Source organism: Eleutherodactylus coqui, chromosome 1 (assembly GCF_035609145.1).
Source record: "Eleutherodactylus coqui strain aEleCoq1 chromosome 1, aEleCoq1.hap1, whole genome shotgun sequence".
NCBI lineage: Eukaryota > Metazoa > Chordata > Amphibia > Anura > Eleutherodactylidae > Eleutherodactylus > Eleutherodactylus coqui.
Window position 1 is genome coordinate 54,979,678 of NC_089837.1, and position 25,363 is coordinate 55,005,040.

The 25,363-nt window shown below is 41.5% G+C and overlaps 1 protein-coding gene across 2 annotated transcripts in view; it reads left to right on the plus strand.

Moving 5' to 3' along the window:
- The window catches only part of RUNX2 (RUNX family transcription factor 2), a 155,394-nt gene that overhangs the window by 117,212 nt on the left and 12,819 nt on the right, over nucleotides 1–25,363 (plus strand). Inside the window, exons 6-7 of one of the 2 annotated variants that reach the window (XM_066596231.1) lie at nucleotides 18,734–18,907; nucleotides 24,959–25,120. In XM_066596231.1, coding sequence (XP_066452328.1) covers nucleotides 18,734–18,907; nucleotides 24,959–25,120 — 336 coding nt within the window. The remainder of the gene's footprint in view (nucleotides 1–18,733; nucleotides 18,908–24,958; nucleotides 25,121–25,363) is intronic. The other variant, XM_066596240.1, reaches the window with a different exon arrangement.

A 25,363-nucleotide genomic window follows, 5' to 3' on the forward strand; every position in this document is an offset into this window, starting at 1 on the left:
TTGCAGCTTATTCCCATTAGTTCGAATATCAGACACAGACCATGGGCAAGAGTTGCGCTCTTTCTAAAAAAAAAAAATTAAAACAGCCTCATCCAGTTTTGACAAGCTCTTGTTATTAGAAGAGTCTCGTAATGATAGGCCAATCACAGGTTGCCCCGCTTCTGTGGCACTCAACGGTCAGCTATAATCTATGAGGAACCTGTTAGCTAGTATTCAGTTTTCCTACAGCACTCCCACAGGCCAAATAAAGCATTACACAGAGTTCATTAAAAGCAATAGTCTTTCTATGAGTCTTTCCAGAGTGAGTGACATTTTTGTAACTGCTCTACAATCTAGCTAATAGAGGGGGGCATCCTGAATGGCATAACCTCCATCTACCGTAGTAACTCAGGTTTCCTAATGGAGTATTTGAGAATAGTTTTTTTTTGGGGGGGGCAGTGCCTTTAGTGATTACAACCCTTATACCACCTGTAAATCTATGTGTTGCTGATTACAATGATGACCTGGATGCCTTCTCGATGATTTCATCTGGAAAGTCATAAATTATTAATACTCAGCATTACGCTAAAGATCTGCATTGCGGTGATTTGTAGACATTCCCCCCCAATCTGATATTGTGCGTTGTGTCTCCACGCAGACGTGTTAAATACGCCGCATTTATAGTTATTGTAGAATAGTGGAAATAGTTGTTTTACATGCAGAATTAGGAACAATTGCTGTGGTTGGATGCAGCTAAATGAACCTGTTTTCGTCTGGCAATGCCAAATATTTGACTTAATACTCCTCCCGGACGGACACGGATTACGGGGTGTCAGAGCGACTCTTTAAGGTCGATTGCCCAGATTCAGGAAGAAACATTTATATTCCGCTGATAAGACGAGGGATGTTTTGAAACAAAGTGATTTATGCCAGACAGATAATAGGAAGAAGTGTTATTTCTAGTGTTTGCCAACAGCAAGCAGTAGAGTAGTGAAGGCGTAGATGTGAGAGGTTCAGGCCAGTGGAAACCATCCGTCTGTGATTTCTGAGACTACTAGGGCCAGAATGCTCTATACAGTAGTGAAAGATGTACAAGGCTTGTCCAGGGTTAGAAAAACATGGCTGCTTTCTATCAAATACAGTGCCGCCTTTGTCCGTGGGTTGTGTCTGGTATTGCAGTTCAGCTTCTATTCACTTCAACAGAGCTAAGCTGCAATACCGCACACAGCCCTATGGACAAGGGTGGCGCTGTGTTTGGAAAAAAATAGCCATGTTTTTCTAACCCTGGACAACCCCTTTAATGAAGGGGGGTTTTCCAAATTATATGACACCTGCCATACAATCACAGGCATGCATTGGTTAAAAATAACAAACTCAGTCATACTCCCCGATCTGTTCCCCCGGTCCTCACAGCTAGTCTGGCTTTAGCAGTGACATTTTGTATTCATACATGATCGCTGTAGCCAATCACTGGCCTCAGTGGTGGATGGTATGGCTCAAGACCACTAATATCAGTGATTAGTTGCAGTGGTCATATGTGTATACAGAACATAACTGCAGTGGCCAAAGTCAATAAATACCAGCGGTGAAGACGGTGGGGAAAAAGAGCGGTGAGTATGACTAGGTTTGCTATTTTTAACCGTTGCATGCCCATGGTAGAGTTTTAGCATAACATGAAAAGCCCCTTTAAGAAATCCCCAAATTTCTACATTGGTGCTTTTCTATAGTGAATATCAATTACATTGGGCGTTCATAAGCGGTGTAAGTACCATAGGGTCAACCACTGTGGCTTCTTTGAAGTCCATGGAGGAAGCTCAGCAGTGCACCCCTATATTGCGAGTACTGCAAGAGTAGCAAACAAGGGAGGGGGGAAATGACCTGGGGGTCTTGTCAACTGATTCTTATATTCCAGGGAACTAGTGCTGGATCCTCCTGTTCTACAATAAGAGTTTGGAGGGAACCAGCACCTGGAAGGCTCATTTTCAATTTTGATGTGACCCCCACCTATGTGAGAGGTTGTATTTACTAATTTGAGGTGTCAATCACAGAAAGTCAAGGAGTCTCATATAGTCCCTTAAAGGTTATGTCAGAAGGATAGCAAAAAGTAGGGGACAGATGGGAAAAAGAATGACAGTAAAATCAGACTACACACAGTTTGTTTCTAGTCTGTTTCCATGGAAACACATCGTTCTGCATACGAGCTGTAGTGAGAAAAATGTAGGAGATTTGTATTCAGAACTGTTTGCAGAGTTGTTTGATTTCTTGTTTTAGATACATTGTTGCCAAGTTGGACACAGCCTTACAAAGGAATTGTTCATAAAGCTTAAAGGGGTTTTCCCATTAAATACATTTATTCCCTATCCGCAGGATAGTAGATAAATGATCATTAGAGATACGACCACTGGGACCTCCGATGATCTCAAAACCGGCGCACCCAAATGCCTCATGCGAATCGAGCCGTGGTGCAGTTGCTCGGTTGCGGATCCATTCGCTTCTATGAGACAAGCGGAGAGCAATGCACTCTGCAACCTGACGCCGTCGCAGAAAAATAAATTGAGCTGTAGTCACATATACCCAAACTGCCACTCCATTCACATAGGGCATCGGGGTGTGCCGGTCGTGAGGTCGCCCGACGGAGAGACATCTCCTGACCAGTAGAATGGGAGTAAATGTCTTCATGCGAAAACAACTTTAACCCTTTCCAATCCACTGTCTGACCTCTGAAGACATTATGATTTACGGCTGTACAGCTCCGATGTTGGAAGACGTCCGTCGGGGTTCTCTTACTGTATATTGCCAGTCTCTCTGCTGTCGGAGCCTATCCAACGTGTCACCTCATGCAGTACTGGCTTTAGCCAGCATATGGCGCCGTTGCATATCGGCAGAAAAAGAGTAAGCCCCCCTAGGAAACCAGGATAGAAATTGGATTGGAAAGGGTTAATTGTATCATGAAAGTTATAGAACATTCTTATATATTCCTCTAATTGAAACATTTATTGTTCACTACATTCAAAGGTTGAAAAACTGTCTTCACAAAGCTGAGTGCTTGTTACAATGTATCAGCGCACATTATCATTACCCAGCTAAACACTGTAGTGTAAATCTCTATTGCCCTGAAATCCAAGCTCCTTCCTCCACCGATACATTGTAACCAATGCTTACAGGACTAGTTAGGATATGTTATCAGTCTGAGTGTAATGAGGAATACTTCTATTCTCTGTCAATTGTGAGGAACTGAAATATATGAGAAAGTTTTAGAACTTTTGCAAAAGACTATAACTCCAATGATATACATCCACCTTCAGATGAGGAGACTTGCATCCGACCGCTACGTGCCAAACTATTTTTATCTTGACATACAGAGAAACAGAAAAATACCGTAACTCCCTCGACATATACATCTCAGATGAGAAAGAGGAGAGACCGGATTTCAGATTGCTTCCCAATGATATAAAAACAAGGGCAGAGGCCGGGGGCGACTGTGGGACGTCTCACATGCTCAATGACCAAAAGTGCCAGAAGTAATAAATACAGATGTTAGAAAATCACTTCCTGTATAGTGCAGAGACTCAAGTCCTGGCGGCTCTATCATTATAACTGACTGCAGTGGGAAACCCCTTTATTATGGAACAGTCATTTGATAATAGGCTCAATCCTCTGTTTAAAGGGGTTGTTCAAGATTTAAAAAAGGGTCCCCAGAAACAGCACCACCTTTATCTATGGCGGTGTCTGGTATTGCAGCTCAGTCCTATTCACTTTTATAGCATGCCTGGAACATGAAACTTGGGGTCCCCATATACATGAGACTTTAGACACCTAAATCCCCCAATAATGGAGAGGATGGACACATTTCGAATGTGTATGGAGGCGGCTCAGCTATCCCCCGACAGATGATCTTAGTGGTAAGAAGAATCAAGGATGTTGAATTTTAACATCCGATCCTTTTGTTCCCCAGGAAATAAGCCGCCTTCAGAGCTGTCTGACTACAGCTTATCTCCCTAAACATAACGTACAGCATTCATATCTACGGGATAACTAGGATAACAAATAATCGTTCATCTAACAGTTGTTGAAAGTGTATGGGCAGCTTAAAGTGGTTTTCCAGCTGTAAACCATTTACGGTCTATCATTAGGATAGGCCATCAATAGTAGATCAGAGGGGGTCTGCTGCCCAGAGCTCCGCTGATCAGCTGTTCGGGCACTGAGCTGATTTCTGTAGGTAGCAGACAGCTCTATTCTCTTAGCAGTGGCCAGGCTTGGTATTGCAAGACAAGTTCTCATTAGGGCTCACTCACACAGCTGTATGTCTGCTGCTTATTTCACGCTTATTTTTCACACACTTAATACGTGGTGCTGAAAGCCCACTGATTTCCACTAAGCCCACATGAAAAAGAAACACAGCATGTCCTATTTGGGTGCCTAAGTGGGGCACCTATCCCAACTGCAGTGTATGTAATATATTACACAGTCTGCACTTATGTATCAGAAATTGGTGCACTTATTTATTTTCAGATTCTCATGTATGAATGCACAACATCCACATGTCTTGTAATACTGTGGATGGTAACAAGCTATATACAGGGTGTAGCTGTAGGGGTGCACGCAGGCCTCGGTGCTGGAAGGGATGCAAAGGGTGCTGTCCACATGCAGCGTACCAGTGGCACATGGATAACACCATTTCAGTCCTCTGGTCATTCCGGCTGCTATTTTTTTCGGCTGACTGTCAGGAGCTAGGCTGTTGGCCAAGCAGGAAATGACACATCAAGAGGCATTTTTATTGAGAAACCTTCTGAGGAAACTGCTGCAAGAGTACACAGCCTGTTTACACATTCCAGGGCTGCAGGCAGCATGGTGGAGCTACTCATATGTATGTGACCCCCAGTCCTGTCTGTAGCCCCCCCAACCACTTACATGCAGGAGAAATATATGCAATTAAAAGTGGTCATTGTTCTGTACCCCAAGTGTCAGTGTATCACTGTTCTGTACCCCAAGTGTCAGTGTATCACTGTTCTGTACCCCAAGTGTCAGTATATCACTGTTCTGTACCCCAAGTGTCAGAGTATCACTGTTCTGTACGCCAGTGTGTCAGTGTCTTGCACCCCAAGTGTCAGTGTCCTGTATTCCAAGTTTCTGGGTGTCGTTGTTCTGCACCCTATGGGTTACTGTATCATTGTCCTTTACACCACATGTCAGTGTGCCATTGTTATGTCACCTCATATGTCATTGTGTCATTGTCCTGCACCCCAACTATCAGTGTGTCATTGTTTTGTGCCCCTGGTATCAATGTCATTGCTCTGCACCACAAGTGTCAGTGTACCATAGTTATGTACACTAAATAGCAGTGTGTCATTCATTGCCTGTACCCCAAGTGCCAATGTGTAATTGTTCTGTACCCCAAATATCAGTGTTTCATTCTGTACCTCAAGCTTCATTGTCTTTTACACCATGCGTAAGTGTGCCATTGTTATGTCACCCCATATGTTAGTGTGTCATTGTTCTGTACCCCAACTATGTATGTCATTCTCATGTACCCCAAGTGTCAGTGTGTTACTGTTCTTTACCTCATATGTCTATGTGTCAGTGTCCTGTACCCCAATTGTACCCCAATTATCAGCTTGTCATGATTTTAGGATCACATAATATATATTTCCAGATTTGATAGATTTATCAGTGAACCCCAAAACTAGATTTCCTTCTTACAGTTCAGGTGTAAATATTGTCCCGGGTTCTAGTTTGTGCTTCCTTGGCTTCAAGACCATGAGAACCTCTGAAATCCTTCATGACGTTCCTTATTGCGTTAATGCCAGCTCCTGTACTAATTACCTTGCAGAACCCATGATGAGTCCTATTTACACACACCGCCCCTTCTTAAAAGTCACGACTATAAGACATAAATCATATGAAGAGTTCAGCGGCTCAGTTTTATAACTCTGGGCAACAATACACCCTGTGTACCCCCACTATATGCGGCGTGCCCTCCGGAGCGGTAATTCATCCTTAACAACCCCTCCTAGACGGGGCTGCTGGGAGCAGGGCAGGTAAATAAATCCCGTCCGGTGAAGGCTCGGGGCCGCTCATACATTGTCTCCTCACTCATGGTATTAAGTGTTTTCTACATTATTTTCTATTTTTCATTGTCCTTGAATTTTAAATCCTGAGCAGCTTAATATAAAGTGGATGGGGGGAGGCGATGAGGACAGGAAACTACAGCTCCAGGGGGAATGCTTCCGGTCCAGGCAGGGAGTAAAAACTGGAGTGAGGGTGGGCAATGCTGGGGGTAGTTGTACATGGCAGTGGTAATCTCTGTCTCCTGAGCACTTAGATTGTACTCTTATTTCTATCTCTCTCATATCTATCTATCTATCTATCTATCTATCTATCTATCTATCTATCTATCTATCTATCTATCTATCTCATATCTATCTATGTATTTATCTATCTACCTATTTATCTCATATCCATCTATCTATCTCTCTCTGTCTCTCTCTCATATCTATCTATCTATCCATCCCATATCTATCTATCTATCTCATATCTATCTATCTATCTCATATCTATCTATCCATCCCATATCTATCTATCTATCTATCTATCTATCTATCTATCTATCTATCTATCTATCTATCTATCTATCTATCTATCTATTATCCTTGCCCAAAATAGAATACTTGCCAACAGTTCCATGTTTTGCAGAACTGGTGCAAAAAAGGGATGTGGTTTATGCAAAGCTGCATTAAAAGGGGCGTTTTTGACAGCCTTTGGTACCTCCTAGACAAAATCTGGGACAGGGCTTACAAATTTTCCACAATTTGGAATCCAGATGTTGGATATAGTATATTAGAAAGTTGTTTAATGGGACTATTAAACCAGTAATCTTTATTTACTGTAGTTGGAATACCCCTTTAAGGGTTTCGCTTTTTACAAAGCAGCCCTTTAATTTCGGTCCATCTGAGACCCCCCCAGTAATATATGCATGACTTCAGTCTGCCAGGGCTCAGTTGGAGATCTCGAGGACACTTTATAATGCCCATATGCCTTAATAGGTCATGTAGATAGAGGTTAACCCTTTAATGAATGGAAAACTCAATTTGCTTATTTATGAGGTGGACCTAGAGGAGATTTTCTGCCAATCCCTACAGTGACATATGATCATGATCAGTGTTTCTCAAAACTTTTACCACTCTGCCATCTCCCGCCTGTATCTAATCCACGTCTCGGTAGGTCAATGCCAGGCCCAAGAAGAATTAACACTATGAACACTGCGGTGCCAGCTCTTCTCTACCCTCACATTTCCCCTTTAATAACAGGGTATAAATATAACTTCTTGGAAAAGAAAAAAAAGCACGCTGCCAGCGCAAATGTTCCAAGCGTCCATAACAAATCATTCAGATTCTGACCCTCTGTATCTGCCCGAGCTCCGGCGCAGGAAATAATCCACCAGGACGTCCTGCTTTATAGACCTCTGCAACGCGCACTGTCTGCACTGGAAATTATTTTGCAAATGATTTTTGGCAGATAAGTCGTGTTGAGTTTGGCACATAGGAACTCCAGGGACAAAGCAAATGAATAACTGGGGAAGATGTGTGAGCCCAGAGGTGGGCTGGAAATTCTTTGCGTCACCAAGTAGCAATTTAAAGTGGATATCTCATTTCAGAGAAAATTACTATTTTGATAATATGGTTTAAAGCAAATGTCGAAAATCATAATTGTATCGAAGGAGCAGCAGTGAGGAAATCAGTACCACACATAAATCTCCGCGTTGTGCAAGATGCAGCCCTGATTGTAATTTAGTGTGGTCTTGGCTTTCGATGCTGCATTCTAGATATGGAAGTGAGTCTGTGGTTGGATTGTGAACGGTACTTGACCATTAACACCACTGGATATTGGGAAGCTGTAAACAGTCAGCTCTAGCATGTCACATTACAGCCTGAGATGGAAATTCATAGCTTCCATAGAAATTTATGTATTAAACCTAAAAACCCCAATTCCTCTTTAGGCAGTTTTTCTCTCTTTTTTTCCATTACTGAGTGGGTGGGCTCTTCTTGTATGATGTAAGAGCTGTGCTGCCTCTCTGAACTAATCAGACATCCCACTTCCTGCTGTTTCCCTTTTCCTCTTCACGGCATGCAACCGCACAGGCACAGAGAGAGAACTGCAGCTGCACCTCCCTCCTCTCTCATAGCATGCAACGTGATAGACTCAAAGAGAAAACTGCAGCTGTGCCTTCTTCATCTTTAATAGCATGCAGCATCACAGACAGAGGGAGAGAACTGCAGCTGCACTTTCCTCCCCTCTCATAGCATACAGCCTCATAGATGCAGAGAGAGTACTGGAGCTGCACCTCTCTCCCCTCTCATAGTATACAGCCTCATAGACACAGAGAGGGAACTACAGCTGTGCTTCCTTCCCATTTAATAGCATGCAGCATCACAGACACAGGGAGAGAACTGCAGCTGCACCTCTTTTCTCTCTCATAGCATACAGCTTCATAGATGCAGAGTGAGTACTGCAGCTGCACCTCCCTCCCCTCTCATAGCATACAGCCTCATAGACACAGAGAGGGAACTACAGCTGTGCTTCCTTCCCCTTTAATAGCATGCAGCATCACAGACACAGGGAGAGAACTGCAGCTGTGCCTCCTTGCTTTCTGCAATCTAAAATTAACATGCAATGTTTCAGATGCCATCAATGTCTACAAATTGGCAACCAGACTTTATGTCTGGCACTAACCTAAAACACATGAATATGTATTTATGTATTGCTGATTAATTGTTTTTTATTCTATTGCACTAGGAGCTAAGTTACTCCATAAATATAGCTGTTGCCTTCTGAGCTTGCTTTTCCCCTCGCAGTCACGTCAGCATGAAAAAAGTGCACGTGTGGTTAGCACTCCATTCATTTCAATGGGGCTGATGGAAATACCTGAGTGAATGCTGCTTGGGTATCTCCACAGTTCCATTGAAAGTGAATGGAGCAAAAGTATGCGTGAGCAACCAGTGCTCCATGCAGTCTCCTACTCACTGCGAGGGGTGCCAGGTCTTGCACCAAACAGCTCTTCTGTTATGCTTCTACAGACTTACATTGGATACACCTTTGCACTATTTTGATTTGTGACATAATGTGGCTATTAATGGGGATCTATTATGGCATGGTAGGGATCTTATGTTAGTGTGATTGTCCTGTATGGTGGCTAATTAAAAAATTGTGGTGGTCCGCAATGCTTTTATGACAGACTATACATGTTCTCATGTATTGACCATTAAATTGTGAATGTAATCTCGTTACTGTATGGTCAGTACCGAGGATTTATGTTTTATTGTCAGAGCTGCAGTTATAGACCCACCGTGCCACAAACCAATTGGGCCCAGAGCTAATCCTGAAGGCAGCGCCTGGGGTCCTCTGGTTTTCATCCTATAATAATACCAATTGGGATCTGGTCTTTGCTACATGGACGCTCAGGCCATCACCTGAGGAGTAGTCTTGGTGTTGTGGCAGCTGATGCAAACTGGTCAGGATAACTGAGGTATGGTCTCGAAGGAGCAGACAGGAACATGGTTGAGATACAAAGCCAAGGTCAGGTCAGGCCAATTTCTTGCATAACAATATGACTATCCAAGAACCATGGCAGGCAGCATATAAAAGTCGAGGTCAGGAATGGAGAATATGAGAAAGCTGAGTAGAACGGGCATGATTCAAACCAGGAGGCTATCATAGCTGAAAGCACCCTTCCATACCAGACAGAACTAATTGCCAAGGCAGCCTCATAGGGAAAGAGTGCCATTAATAGATAGAGGCATGTCCAGATTGACCAGAGATGGAAAAGCTGGGTACGTGATGGCCCTTTAAGAGGCAGGTCAGCTGCATGCGCTCTACGGGTGGAGGGAAAATGACAGCTGGTGTGGCAGCTGCCACCCAGGACCTGGGTAACACGGCACTGGTTGTGGCTGACAGCAGGAGGAGACGGGTACATAGTCAGCTGTGACCAGTTGGCATAACATTTATCGATCCCCTTTGTGAGCTCATGAAGGTCACTGATCATCAATTTATCACCCACAGGTCAGTCTTCATACAAGATTAATCAGGTGTTGACGTATCATTATTATAATCACCCATAAACATTTTTTCTATTAGTATCATTCGTCTTTGCATATCAGCTTTGGTGTCCGCAGGGTGTTCTTTTCATGCAACATTTTGCTTATTTTGACCGTTAGAAGAGAAACAGTTAACCTGGCTTTCTGTAGACATGGGAAATCAGACGTGTTCTGGAGCACAGTTTGTCAATTACACCCCGTCGCACAGTTTCTTAGTACTCAAAACCTCAAAACCACCATGGAGAATTTGCCCAGAATCCATCACTGACGTTAGTGTCACATCGGGCCAAAAAGTAAAACGAGGCAGCCAGGAGAGGGCACATAATTAAGGAAGTTGATCTGAGGGTTAGCGGAACCGGAGACTTTTGATAGGAGGACATGTCACCCTCAGCGGGCAAACCGCTGTGAAATCTGTTTTTGGCTGGCATATATATGATTGATAAAACCAAAAAGCTGGAGGGTAATGAGATATTTTGGGTTAATATTGTTTATTTTTGAAAGCACTTTTGATGACTTCCTTAAGTAACCGGACCAACTTTTTTTATCTTTACAAAAAATATGAAATTGAGAATAACCCAATCAGTAAGTAACCAAGTAAGATCACTGATTACTCATGGTCATTTAAGATATAAATGTAGTGAAAGACAGTACTGTCACTGGACAGATAGATAGATAGATAGATAGATAGATAGATAGATAGATAGATAGATAGATAGATAGATAGATAGATAGATGGATGGATGGATGGATGGATGGATGGATGGATGGAGAGATAGATAGATAGATAGATAGATATGAGATAGATAGATAGATAGATATGAGATACATGGATAGATAGATATGAGATAGATAGATAGATATGAAAGATAGATGGATAGATAGATATGAGATAGATAGATAGATAGATAGATAGATAGATATGAGATAGATAGATAGATAGATAGATATGAGATAGATAGATAGATAGATATGAGATAGATATGAGATAGATATGAGATAGATGGATAGATATGAGATAGATGGATAGATAGATATGAGATAGATAGATAGATATGAATTTAACTCCTTAGGCCAGAATTCTGCCTACAAAAAGTCACAATTGTGACTTTTCAAGATTTGCATCGGACCCCATCAATTTTTCCAAAAGTGGGTTGGGCCTAGTTTTAGGGGGCATGGCCATACACTGCCCATCACATTCATATGGTAAATTATAGCTCAATCTTGTGCTGCTCATAGCTGGGATAGGTTTCAGTCTGGTGCACAGATGTGCCACCAGATGCGACAAATGTGCTAAGACGCTTGCACCTCTTAATACATTTGTCGCATTTACACGGTGCATACTTTATTTAGACCGACATATGAAACACGGGTCTAAGTAAATATTCCCCCAGTGCCCCAACACAATTAATACAACATTGATTATTATGTGAATGTTTAAGAGTCTCAGTTGGTGAATTTTAGTTTGGCCTCTGGGGGCGCTGTTCTATTTAGACATATTTGCAGGCAGGCAGTGCAGTAGCAAAAAGGGGAACGATTATAAATATTTTTTAAGATTTTAGAAATTATCTTTGTACTACAATCATAAATGCTCAATAACTCGTGCCTGCCAAGTACAATTCTTGCCTGACTATTGGATCAGGAATAGAAAATCTTCCTTTGTGTGGCTGACTTCACACTTGAGGCTTCATAAAATGTATGGATGGTTTTGCACCAAAGCCTTGAACATTGCAGCTGGGGAAAAATACATAATAATGCAGAATCATCAAATATCGACCCTCGGGAGTCAAGAAATGTTTGACTATATGTCATGAACAGGGACAATTGGTCCCATCTCGTAGATCATTAGTGACCACAAGTGGTGCAGATCTTGTAAGATGCAGGCTCCTTATTTAAACAGTTCTGGGAGGTCGAGGTCCTTGTTGCCTTGGGCTTCTAGGAAGGGGGTCCTGGCTATAACATTTTATTATCCCTTAGAAACTCCTTGTCTTCCAGCAGTCTCAGGAGCAGCCTGTAAAAAGCTGCTGAGACATCGCCCCGGCCTAACCTAAAGCTTGTTCCTTGCGTAGCTCGCCGTGATTATGTGAGTGTTCCAGGCGATGGCATATTTAATGTGACAGGTGCTAATCTCACAGAGCATTCATCTTCATCCCGACCCGCACATTAATTACACACGTACAGGAATATTATTTTGTGTTTCCCTGAGGTGCAGGAGAAATACATATGGACCACACAGGTTAAGCTCTGTTGAAAGCAATCAGGTCACATTGTCTGCACAATTATTTTAGTTGGACCGAAATTCTGCAGTTGAATTACTTTTGTGAAATCTCATTTGTGTGGTAAGAACATGGAAACGGGCCTTCGCTGGGTTTTAAAAACAATTGCTAGCATTAGGAACCCGGCCAGCTTACACATGTTCTTCGGGCTGCTGTTAGCAGGATTGTAGGTGACCATTCATCGTTCTGGTGGACTGCTGACATTAGCATATGTTTTAGCTGGATCAGGCTAGCTGCTGGGTTGCTATAATTGTTATTATAAAGCACGTTAAGGGAGTCTGTCCTTTTTTTGGCTACCGTTGAGTTATATGCTATAGCTCGAAGGCTGCCAGTGCATACTAGGATTTGTAGCTTCATAGTAGCTGTTCGTTTATAGGTATACATACCCCAACCTGGTCCTTGTTGAAGAACTAGATAACCTTCACTGCAACTTTCAATCTTCAAGAACATATAGAGAGAGATTTTACAGTAGTTCCAACCGCCTAGTGGTGCTCATGTAGTCGATAGGGATTTTATCTGATATGCACAACCGCTAATGTGCTCAGTGATTTTTGTTTTTTTAAGCCACGTAAAGGGATGATGCAGATGAAGTAAAGGTCCTGATGAATGGCCATAGGCGTTCAAAACTGCAGTGTACTGTTAATTGCCTTTGAGTATTCTAGCATTATGTAATTATTATTATATCATTATAATCAGATATTAAATGAGATGTCAGCCTTTTCTGGGGACCTATGTGTGAAGGACGTCATCTATAAACAAGTTGTGGATTAGGCTAACAGTTTACAGCCTAAAACACTGAACAATGCCCAATTTATTTAGCTTAGGTTTCCTTAAGTGTCTTCTGATTTTTAGTAGAAAGTAATGAAAGTCTTACCATAGCAGACATATAAACCTCACACTGTAGAAGACCCATAGATGTTTTCATTATAGAAGACCCACAGACATCTCATTGTAGAAGACCCATAGATGTCTCACTGTAGAAGACCCATAGATGTCTCACTGTAGAAGACCCATAGATGTCTCACTGTAGAAGACCCATAGATTTCTCACCATAGAAGACCCATAGACGTTTCATCATAGCACACTGATAGACATCTCACCAAAGAAGACCTATAGACTCCTCATCATAGAAGGCCATAGGCATCACATCTCACCACCACCCACCATAGGAGACCCATAGACAACTCACCATAGAAGGACATTGACAACTCACCATTGTAAATTGTCCCAGAATATGTTGACACTATATAGTTATCTTACTATTAGCCATTGATTGAGACATTAGGCCTTTCCTTGGAACATCTTACTAGAGGACATCATCTTTCCCTTTGCAAGATTGCATTCACCATAGTTAGATCTTCCTACGTCTGCTTCTAAAAAAGTGTGTACTATCTCACCATGGCTGGTTATCATTCTATCTGGTTATAAAATCAGGTTGCGTATAGTTCAGTCAGGGCTTAAAGTCTAGAACATTGAACACTACTCATTTTTATCAAGCCTGGGTTTCCTCTACTGTCTGATTTTTAATAGAAGTCATGGTCATCCTACCATAGAAGGCCATACATTCCCAGTGTTCGGATGCGATTTTGTAGAAGCAGATCCTAATTCAGTTCTTCTTTAGCTAGTAGGATTTTGGCAGTGTGACCTAGCTGGAAGAGAATATGCTTCATGAGGCTACATTAAAACCTAAAGGGTTTTCTTCTTAAGACAGTGTACTATATCCACATATAGGGCATCTAAATGTAACATAGAGGGACGATTCTATTACCTGCAGCAGAGTTCCACTACTCTCTTTTTGGAGCACCTGGCTCACTGGTACATTACACGTACATCACATTAGTCTGAATGGGTGCCATGTAATGCTTCATTTATCCTACAGTGTCTAACCAGTACATCCAATCATGGTATGGCCCTTTGGACATAACATCCACAGGGCCGTGCTATGACTGCCAGGAGGATGAGGTATAACGCTGGACACTTGCAATCACTCCAGATCTTGGAAAGCCACTATAATTGCTAGTATGTGGGAAAAACTGTTGAAATTGACAGTTTTGGGCAACATTTATCATATGTCCATCATTATTACGAATGAGCATCTATATGGAGCAGCAGACTGTATTCAGTTACATAGCAAGAAAAGATAAAATACAATTTATGGTCTCGTCAATCATTGTCTCCAGCCGTATTCTCAGTATCTCTCTATGTCATATTACTTGTGGGAGAATAACCCGCTCTCCGGGGCTGTGAGTCTTTAGTGTTTTTATTGCTTGTGCCAGGACCTTGCTTGATCTATGTTTTGCACATTTCCTGTTTCTAAACCACAGGAGACCTTGCTGTCTCTTTATGACATTTCGGGCCCCTCCTTGCTGTACTGCTTGCACCAGTATGTGAGACGGACCTATCACTCACGCACAGATGTTTATTGCAGAACAGCTTTATCTGACTTCCACCTCAAATATTGTGAAAAACACAGATGTAGCCGTCCCATGCCGCATGCAACACCAGGAGCGACCGCAGCATCTTATCAGTTAGGGCAAACAGCATCAGTAATAAACATGGCTGATGTCTGAGTGACAGCCTCCGTGCTATTCTTTCTTTCGAGACGGTTGTCTGATATGAAATAGCATAGTAAAAGAAGATATGGTATCTGTTAAGTATGTTGTATGAGCCCCTCTGCCCACTGTCGCTCTACAACCCATATGGGAAGGGCAAACTTTTTTGGACTTTTGGTATATAAAACTTAATAGGCACCCTATTAGGGCTGTATGCAATATGCCCTTATGCTTGATAAAGACCCCATGAGGGTCGAAACGTAGCATGTTTTTGGAGGAATAAAAGATTTTCTTTGCACTACGCCCTGGATGCTGCCACTACCTTTGTGAGAGATTGGGATATATCTTTGTGGGGTCTTTGGAGGCTCTGACCCCTAAATTGTTGGCGTGCATCCCACGGACTTATTAGTCATCTCTTTATTGGTTTAAAGAATCCTGAGGTGTGCTGTAAGTTAAACCAAAGTGAATTGCAATATGCCCTTCCACAGCCGTTTCCTGTAGATCACCGTTACGTTCATTTCAAGGCATCCTCCACTTTATCTTCTTTACTTTGCATTCAAGGGCTCTCTGTATATACGTTCAATTGAGAATAGACTTACAACTGTCTAACAGTTATAGCTTCTTTATATGGGCTTGTCAGCTTGCATGTTCATAGCAACCAGTCTGTCTTAGGTCTTAAAAGGGTAGTGTCTTGATAGAAAGTTAGCCCCTGTTCACAGGATAGGAGATGACTTTTCAGATTTGTGGGGTTGAACTGCTTGGTCCCCCACTAATCCTGAGAACATGGCTGAGGTGCTTCCTGCAGTAAGGACAGTAGTGGTCATACAAATGCACCAGTGCTTCATTTATCCCTCTGTTGGAAATAGCCAAGTGCTTGAACTTGGCTAACTCTGGTGGGCCCATTGAAATGAATGAATGGGTGGATTAGTGGTTGTGCACATGTGTGACCACCACTGTTTTCACTTCAGGGTTCGCTGAAGCCCTGTTTTCAGTATTACTGGAGGTCTCAATGGTCAAACCCCACTGATCTGAAAGTTATCCCCCACGCTGTGGATTGGGGGCAACTTTCTATTATGGCTCAACCACTTTTAAAGGTTTTTCTAAGAATGTACATTTTTAGCCACCCTCCAGCCCGATCTTGCATTGATGGCTCATCCTAAAAACAGGCTGCAAATGTGCATTCCTGGTAAACCCCTTCAATCTCAAAGCTGAATAAAGACCCATTTACACGGAGCAATGATTACTCAAAAATCGCTAAGAAGCGATCGTTTGAGCGATAATCGTTGCGTCTAAACACGCGGCCATTGTGCACTTTTCGTGCACTGTTAGCTGATCGTTCAATTCAGGTCAACCTAAAAATCTTTGGGTGGTCTTATCAGCAGTTCTCCACGGGTAGTGCTGATAGCATTGTTACCAGTTGGAGAACAAAGGATCTGAGCGAGATAAAAGCCCTAGGGCTATTAACTGCATTCAGCTAAGGCTTCATTTGCACACTAAACAGCTATTAAGTAGCTGAGTAGCTACTTAATAGTTTATGCAAAATGATCACTCGAAGCTGTCACTCAAACTGTCGTTTGAGCAATCTTTGAGCGATCATCGCTCCGTGTAAATGGGCCTTAAGAACTGAATTGATGTCGGTGAAGGGTCAAGCAGGTTTTTCCTCTACCTCTTATTTAGACCACCCAGTTGAAATCCAATTTTTTTTGTTAACACTTCTTGCTTACATTTTATCTTTTGACAAAACAGGAAACTATAGAACAAGAACCAAGGCCATGACTGGAGATTTCTGGGACCCATAGCCATTAGCTATAGATGCACAAATAAATTTGCCCGAATTTTTATGTCTTAAGATCTGGGCTGACGTCAACATGGGGCAGACTTGGGTAGATGCCAGAGATCCCTTAGGATTGTGAAGGGGGGCAATGAAAATCAGCGTAAATATGCATGTTCTATGCTTTTGAAGTCATGGGTAGGGTAACAAGTGTTCACAAACCCCTTCACCCTTTTTTATTTTACCTGTACACTTTATTTGTAATATTTTTGATTTGTTTAAAAAACTCTAAACACCAACAAAAATACTGGAAACTCTCTTGGATTGAGGCATACAAGTCACACCAGTAAATCCAGTTGAATGGTGCAGTTAAAAATAGCAAAAGGGAACAAGACGTAACCTTGGTATTTATTTTGGAAAGCTAATTCGAAGACTTGAAGATGCCATTGTCATGTCTCCTTCCTTGAGGACTCAGGTGGTAGTGTGGGTTGAGAACATGGCGTACCATTCTGTACTTGGCCAAGCCGTCTTTGAAATCTTTTAACAACAATACCGTCGTGCATGTTTGGCTTTCCTCTGGCACACAAACACTCCAACTTTTATATTCGCTTTTATTAGTTTCACAGAGGAGCAGAGGAGTATAACAAGTGCTTGTAGCCCAAGGGCATAGTACGAACATTTTCTGTTCTCCTTGGCCCAATCTCCATCAGCCTCTTATGTAATATGTTATGATAAACTGCAAGTCACAGGAGTTTTTGCTTCCCTTCCTGCCCATGGCCTGCTATTATTTACAGGATTGACTGATTTCCTGTATATCGAAAAGAGTTTCAAAACTTAAAGAGGGTTTCCAGTGCTTATAAAAAACTGTTGCCACAAATGTTAAAACAATTCCCCTGTTGCTAGATGGGTTCTTCGATGACTAGTTGGGTACAGGCTATCCCAATAGTGCGACCCCCATGGTGATTAGCTGTAATCGGGCAGTAAGTGTTCAATTTCCCTGCAGCACCCCCACAGGAGAAATGAAGCAGTACACAATGTGTATTAAAATTAATAGCCTTTACGTGTAATGTGCAGACGTGCTGGGTCCTCCACAGACAAGGACGAGCTCAGCCTTAGTACTCAAAAATATTTAGACCCACATTTAGAACCTATAGAAATATATACCGTATATATTATAACTGAACATGACATTTTTTAAAATTCTGTATTGCGATTCTATTATTTTTTTTCTTTTCTATGTTTAGTCATATTTAAAAATCTATAAAATTAAAGGGCAAGAGAATTTTAATGTCCTGAGTCCAATCGCAAAATATTTTCATGTCATGCAATATTTTGTAAAGCTATACATTTTTCATATTTTTTATTTTACATATACATACAGCATAACGTAAAAGATCAAACTGAATGAAGGGTAAATGTTTTTGTGAATGCCTTGGGCCCTTGTGCAAGTTGGCCCTTAATATTTTGTAAGCCTACTAAACCGAGAAGTATGCATAGTTGACTTTTTGCTCTAATTCTCCAACATTTTTTTTTATTGTTTTTACCGTTATTTTTTTATTTGTCATTTTCTGAGTTATTTTTTATGCACTTTTCGGCCTAATCAAACCTGAATGTTTTTGAAATATTTTAATGCTTTGAGCTTCTGTGCTTTAAAGCTCTTTATCTTGTATGTTTTCAAGAATTTCTTGCTGGTAACCATGACACTTATCAGCAGCATCTTACAAAACATACCGGCGCTGTCCTTGAAAAAAGCAGAACCGAGGCTTTTCCTTGATGCAGACCTACTGGCGAGGGGGGCTTACTGCCATATAGTCAGTATTATAAGAACAGTACATGATGTATTATACTCTTTAGAAACTATTAAGTGAATAATTTGTAATATTGAGTTAATATTAGGTTATACATTTATTGAAGCTTACTGCTAGGGGCAAATTTTTAAAAATATCCCAGGCCTGTTGTACTCTGGATATTTTTTTTATTACCAGCCAGGTGTTATATATTTTGTGTGGAAGGTTTGTTGCTGGCAACAGTAATAATAATTCTAATTCTATGATTTGCTGTTTCTAGGGCACAGACAGAAGCTTGATGACTCTAAGCCTAGTTTGTTCTCTGAGCGCCTCAGTGATTTAGGGCGCATTCCTCATCCCAGTATGAGAGTGGGTGTCCCAACTCAGAGTCCACGGCCCTCCCTGACCTCTGCATCGAGTCCTTTTAATCCACAAGGACAGAGTCAGATTGCAGGTAAGGGGCAGATATACTTTTTGGTCATTTTATAGACATCATCATTGAGAATATAGAGAGATTTCTCAATGTTTACTCAATATCCTGCTTATCGGTCACGTAGCCGGCAACTGAAGAGTTGCCATCATTTTTAGGTTAGTAGTGTTAGTATTGTAGGCCGTCTTTGGGGCTCTTGGGGGTCTTTTCCTTACTGCTCTTCTTATACACCTCTAAAATTTGTAGATAAATGGCTGTTAAGTAAAATAACTTCTGTGGGGTAGAGTTGTCGGTGGGGTGTGAATTTTTTATTGGTAGGGATTATGGGAAAAGGCATGTTGTTCATGTGGTTGGTTCTTGTTTCGCGAAAGTTAATGTAGATAGCACCACATATACTCAGGAATTATGACCCATGATTAATAGGGGTGTTTGCATTGCAAAATCCCACCTTCTATTCTTGGTGATTGTATCACCTTCTGTCTCCTGAAGGAGATGGTGTAATCTTCAGGTTCATTCTCCACTCCTTGAATCCCTAATGTTGCCCATAAAGAGTTGGAGTCCTATGTGAGTTCATACTACCTTGTGTTGAGGATGAAGCCAACCTACGCTGGGGGCTCACTCTGTTCATGGGCCCAATAGCAGTCATGTGATTAGCTTCTACTTGGGTCATGGTGACTTTTAGTCACTTTTCTGTACGGATAACTAATGTTCTTATAGTGTAGACGTAAAACAAGGATTCATTCTCATATTGTGTGTCTCCATCTAAGAAAAGGGGTGAAATCAGTTCACCCCCTACTCCACCATAGAAGCTTAAAATCTGGGAAAAGGAATTGCAATAGGGCAGGTTTACATCATATAGGAAAACCTCGTAACTGCTTAGTCAACTGTTTCCGTTCATTGGTGTCCATTGAAATCACCAATTTGCCATTGTTTATAGTGGGCAGCATGTTGACAACTGAGCTGGATGCATCTCTCGGCTTTAGATACCAGAGACGTTGCCAAGCTTTTTACCCGCTTTTTTAAGATTATTATGCCCTATAAAGATTGGAGAAAAGAGGTTGTTAAAAAACAATAGTACGCTCCATAAATGTGTACAAAAGTAAGTGCACCCTATTATATTATTAGTTTAGTCCTTCTAAAGCTAATACTCATAAATGCATCTTGGCGTGGGATATTACTTTAGAGCGATTGCTGGTGTTCTTCTATATTTCGTGGTGGTTTACGAGGTGTATAGTGGAAAAGTGGTTTGAGGTTATTTTATTTGTTGTGTGTTTTCAGCCTTATGATTACTTGTATAGAGCGAATACAAAGATGGACATTTCACTTTTTGTAACGTTTACTAGTTTTTTATTTAGTTTTTACTGCATTTTTTGTTTCATTCTTTAGATTTTTAGGAGGTACCTGCTAGGGAGAAATGCATAAGAACATGTAGTTATACGTAACGGGAACTGAAATTAGGAAAACACTGTGTGCTTTACTATTTTTAATAATAGTGCAGGTTGTCTCAAGGGCTAAAAAAATGACAACCCCCATAAAATGACACTTAGAGAGGTTGTCAAATCCATCCCCCCACATGGACGAAAATCAAGTGTTGTCATTTAATTTTTAAATTTTTTTTTTTTTTAGATTTTCTTTAATTTCCTGCTATATTATATCTAGAGATGCTTGTTGTTTGTACTCATAAGGTGAATGTAATTACTCTTTATAGGTAACTAAAGGCCCATCTACATGGAGCGATATTTGCTCAAAAATCGCTAAAAAGCGATCGTTTGAGCGATAATCGTTGCATCTAAACACACGGCCATCGTGCACTTTTCGTCCACTGCTGGCTGATCGTTAAATTCAGGCCAACCTAAAAATCGTCCTGCGGTCTTATGAGGAGTTCACCGCGGGTAGTGCTGATAACATTGTTTCCCGTCAGAGAACAAGGGAACTGAAAGCAGGTAAGAGCCCTCGGGCTATTAACTGCTTTCAGCTAGGGCTTTATTTGCATGCTAATAAGCTTTTAAGTAGCTGAGTACAGAGAGGGCCGGGCTGGTCCACCAAATTACTGTACCCAGTGACTGACACGTCAATGGGTATAAATTCTAGACTCTAAAAGGTCCAACAGAAGACAAAGTCACCATTCGGAGGTGACTTTGGAGACAATCACTTACCACTAGGGTCTACTTTTTATAGGTTGAACACAAATAACCTATTAGATCTTAGAGCTGTTATATGTGTACGACGATAACAAAGCTTTGGATGCAATTAATAATAGACGTATACATGTTCTGCATATATGGAGGGTGGCCACCAGAATCATTTTCTCGGATGGGCCCAATGAACTATAGTCCAACCTTGCCTGCAGAGCTGCTTTTGTTGCCTGCATATCACCTCTTCCTGGGCCTATGTGAGTGTGTAATGGGTTGCATTGGGATATGGGGGTTAACTACAACCGCACATGAATATCCAGTTGGGTGTAGTTTGCCCTTCCTGGTTTAATATAGCGTCAGGCCTGGACTATTATGTATGGTGCGTATTCTAGAACCATGGATATACACCGGGCATGTGATGTATGGACATTTTTCAGCATGTTATACCTCTTTGCTCGCTGATTTGCACTTTTGGGATAAGGCCACAATATGCTTTGCTATTGCATTACCCAGTGTGACCTATTTTTGTGACAAATCCTAGGACTTGACTTCCTACCGCCAGAACATATGGGCATCGCTGGCAGCTGATGAGTTAATTTATTTTTTTTCATCTAACATGCTCAAATTGTCAGCAGCAAAGATAAAAAGAACCTCAGATCGTTAGCATATGCAGCGCACAAGCACGGGGGACAGATCTTCAAAGTCACCAGTCAACTTATTTGGAACGAGATAACTTGCAGAGTTGATGTTTGAAGCTCCGTGAAACACGCTCTCGCTGCACACACAGGAAGGAGCTCGCTCAGACCTCACTGCATGGCAAGCACAGGAAGCTGAGAAATACATGCGTCGCCTAACAGTCGTGACTATATGGTCATACGATGCACCTGCATAACAGTCATCTGGGATACAAGAACAGGGATGCATGCCTCCTCGCTGACACTCGCATTCTTGTATAGAAATCAGGATGGTAGATTAACTCTTTGTTATACAATATGTAAGAATGGCTGAGTCCCATTCAAGGGGATAGGGTTGAGCTGGTATATAAGGCACAGCCACTATGAAATGTATGGCGCTGTGCCTATTATGTAGTGAAATGGCCGCAACCCTCACCCAAGTGCCACGATTTCAAAAAAGTGACCCCAATCTCATTGATGACCTATCCTATATTATGGGAAACCTCTTTAACACAAAATATACTACTATAATATTGCTATAACTTTCAATTCTATATTACCACTTGTGTTTTATGCTGGATTACCAGGTTTTCTGAATCATCGGAGAATAGATTAAATAGCGCACACTTATTCCACAGAGCTTGATGTCACCATTGGAGCTCACAGCTACAATTCACCAATTAGTATGTTTTTGGAGCGTAGGGGACAACATAGTACGAGAGGAAATCTAGGCAAACATGGGGAGAACATACAGACTCCATGCATATGTTGTCCTTGGTGGGATTTGAACCCACGACCTCAGTGCTGCCCCATCTGATTTTATGCTGACATTTTATTTGCTACCTTTTTAACTATTTGTGTCTGCAGCTCTTATGCAGATTATATGTCTCTATAGTAACAGACAGCAAACAAACCCGGAATAATCTGATCCCGGGGTAATATTCCCTTCCATTTGTCCTCTGCTTCTGGTTTCCGTGAACCAATTGTCCAAAACATTTGATAATCTGGCACCTCATAGATTCCATTAATGCCAGATTAAAGCATGTTCTGGGATTAAAAGAATAAATTATAAGGGCATATAAACATACTCACCCATCAGATATCCCCCAGTATAAGGGCAAAGGTCTGTGGTTCTAAAGGAAGCTGCAGGGGTCTTGTGCCGTTCATTGTACATGTGACCGCTCAACCAATCACCGGCTTCAGCTGTCACATGCCATTCATGACACTATCTATGCTGGATGGAGGCTGTGATTGGCTGAGCTGTTATGGTACAATGAATGGAACATGACCACTGCAGCTTCTTACGGGACCGGAGCAGAGAAGATATGTGATGTTTGACTTATTCTTTTATTTTAACCCATTCCCAGCCCAGAGAATTTTTGTTTTTTATCCTGGAAAACCCCTTTAAGGGTTTTAATTGTAACATGTCTTTCAGCCCATAGCATGCGTGTTTTGGGTCCGACATTATCCAATACTATTACCTCTTTTCATCCAGTGTTTTTCCTCATTCATCCCAACCTTTTACGTTAAATTCTTGAAGGAAATACGATGCACAGGATTATTATGTAGTTTGCGTTATTGTTTTTGACAGTCCATCCCGGTATTGCTGAACAGAAATTTCCTATGCTTCTGCTATTTCAGGGCGAGAAGGGCGAGGCCCGGCTGTACACTTGGCATGAGCGACGTCTATGTAGTTTCCATAAGTCACATTGTTTGTTTAATTTTATTTTTATTTCTTCCAATTTTTTAACCAGAGGAAATCCAAACGACACAGTCGAACGCCTGGCCAATTTATGTAAGAGCTCAGAAAACCCATCCAGCTCTTTACAGGACAGACTAATGAGGTCTGGTTTAGTAATTGATCTAATAGCAGTTTCCCAACCCAGCTACTGGACACACATTAAATCCAGGGAGGTCGGAGGATGGACCAGGATTGCATCCAACCTGTTTCCTACTTCTTGGACACTTGTTAATAGGATTAAGGCTAGTCTTCCTCTTGGAACAAGTTTTCCTGTGCTCCGTGTGCTTCTGGTTAATGTTGAAATTGGATAATGAAACTTTCTGGCAGACCTTACGAGGCAGGCGCACCAATATTAGCTCCTAGTTCTATCGGCTTTTTCATGTGGTTTATCTGAAAACCAGATGATGTCAAGTTAATCGCCAAATCCCTTCTAAAAATGAAATATTGAAAGACGCCGACTGCCCTGAGATTAGGAGGAATGGTTAATGTTCCTGAGCACATGAAGGTCTGAGGAGTAAAATAACATACGAATTGGTTCACCTGTGTCATTAACAAGTAGTATATTTCACATGATACGATTGGGGTAAAATCTCAAGTTACTACGACCATCACATGGATTCAGTGTTTCCATATATTCTAGGTTTTTTTGTAGCTGTCACTCAACTTCTTCTCCCTATGGTATCATTGAGGTCCCATGAGGTCAAGCACAATTTTATTATGATAGCTACTTCAATAAAAATTGCCAGGGATGGATTAAGATGGGTTTTGGGATCTGGACTCTTCTTGATCCCCCCCCCCCCCCCCATTGCAGTCACATAGCGAGGTGGCTATCTTCATTAAAGTCAGTAGAGGTTATAGAGACAGCCAAGTGAGTGACTCTTTTAAGGTACCCTTATGCTGAGCAACTATCAGTCAACTATCATTCAGATAGTTGCTCAGAAAAGTTGTTAAGCATATGAACAACAGTCGTAGATGACCACTTTACACCAGGTGACTTCTGGCTAACCAATGATTATTTTTCTTGGTAAGCTGAAACAAATTGACTAGTGACTTATCGCTCTGCACCGTGTTGGTTGCCATGTTTAAATTTGCTCTTTTGAGTTATTATTCGGTCAATAGTTATCCCATGTAAAGATAGCCTTAGATTTCTTTCTCTGGAGGACCTAGGATGTCCATAGTTTATATGAAGATCCCATTAATAATAATGTAATGCTTCATTTCCCCTCTGGTGGTGCTGTAGGAAAATTGAACAGTTCCAGATTCCCAAAGGGATTATGGTTGATTGTAGGGTTCACTTGTATCTTTGCCTCTCTCTGTCATTTTACCTCTACTATTAGCAACTGATTGTTCTTTTGGACTTTGTGGACATTATGTACCTCGATCATCAGACATACTTTATATTATATTTTTGCACCGTCATATGCAAATGAGCCAGTTTCCTATTATGTGTGTTATGTGGATGACATTATTGTGTATTATATGATGTTTTCAGGAATAATAAAGCTTCATTTTTTTTCCTTTGCAGATCCCAGACAAACACAGTCATCCCCTCCATGGTCCTATGACCAGTCCTATCCATCATATCTGAGCCAGATGGCCTCTCCATCCATTCATTCCACAACCCCTTTGTCATCCAGCCGAGGTACAGGGCTTCCAGCTATCACCGATGTGCCTAGACGCCTCTCAGGTATTGGTCGCTATGTAGAGTACATACTTGTATGTTCAGTTTATTCTTCTGCAAGCTCATCATTATCTGGTCTACAGGAATAATTTGTTTTAGGATTCCCGTTGGAAACTTTGATTTTCTATTCCTTTCTTTGAATTCAACAGGAAACACTAGCATAGCATCATCTATGATCACAGTGACCCCTCACCCCCGTATGATGTCCATATCGTTGCTGTTTTAATAAGACTAAAGACCCAGTACACA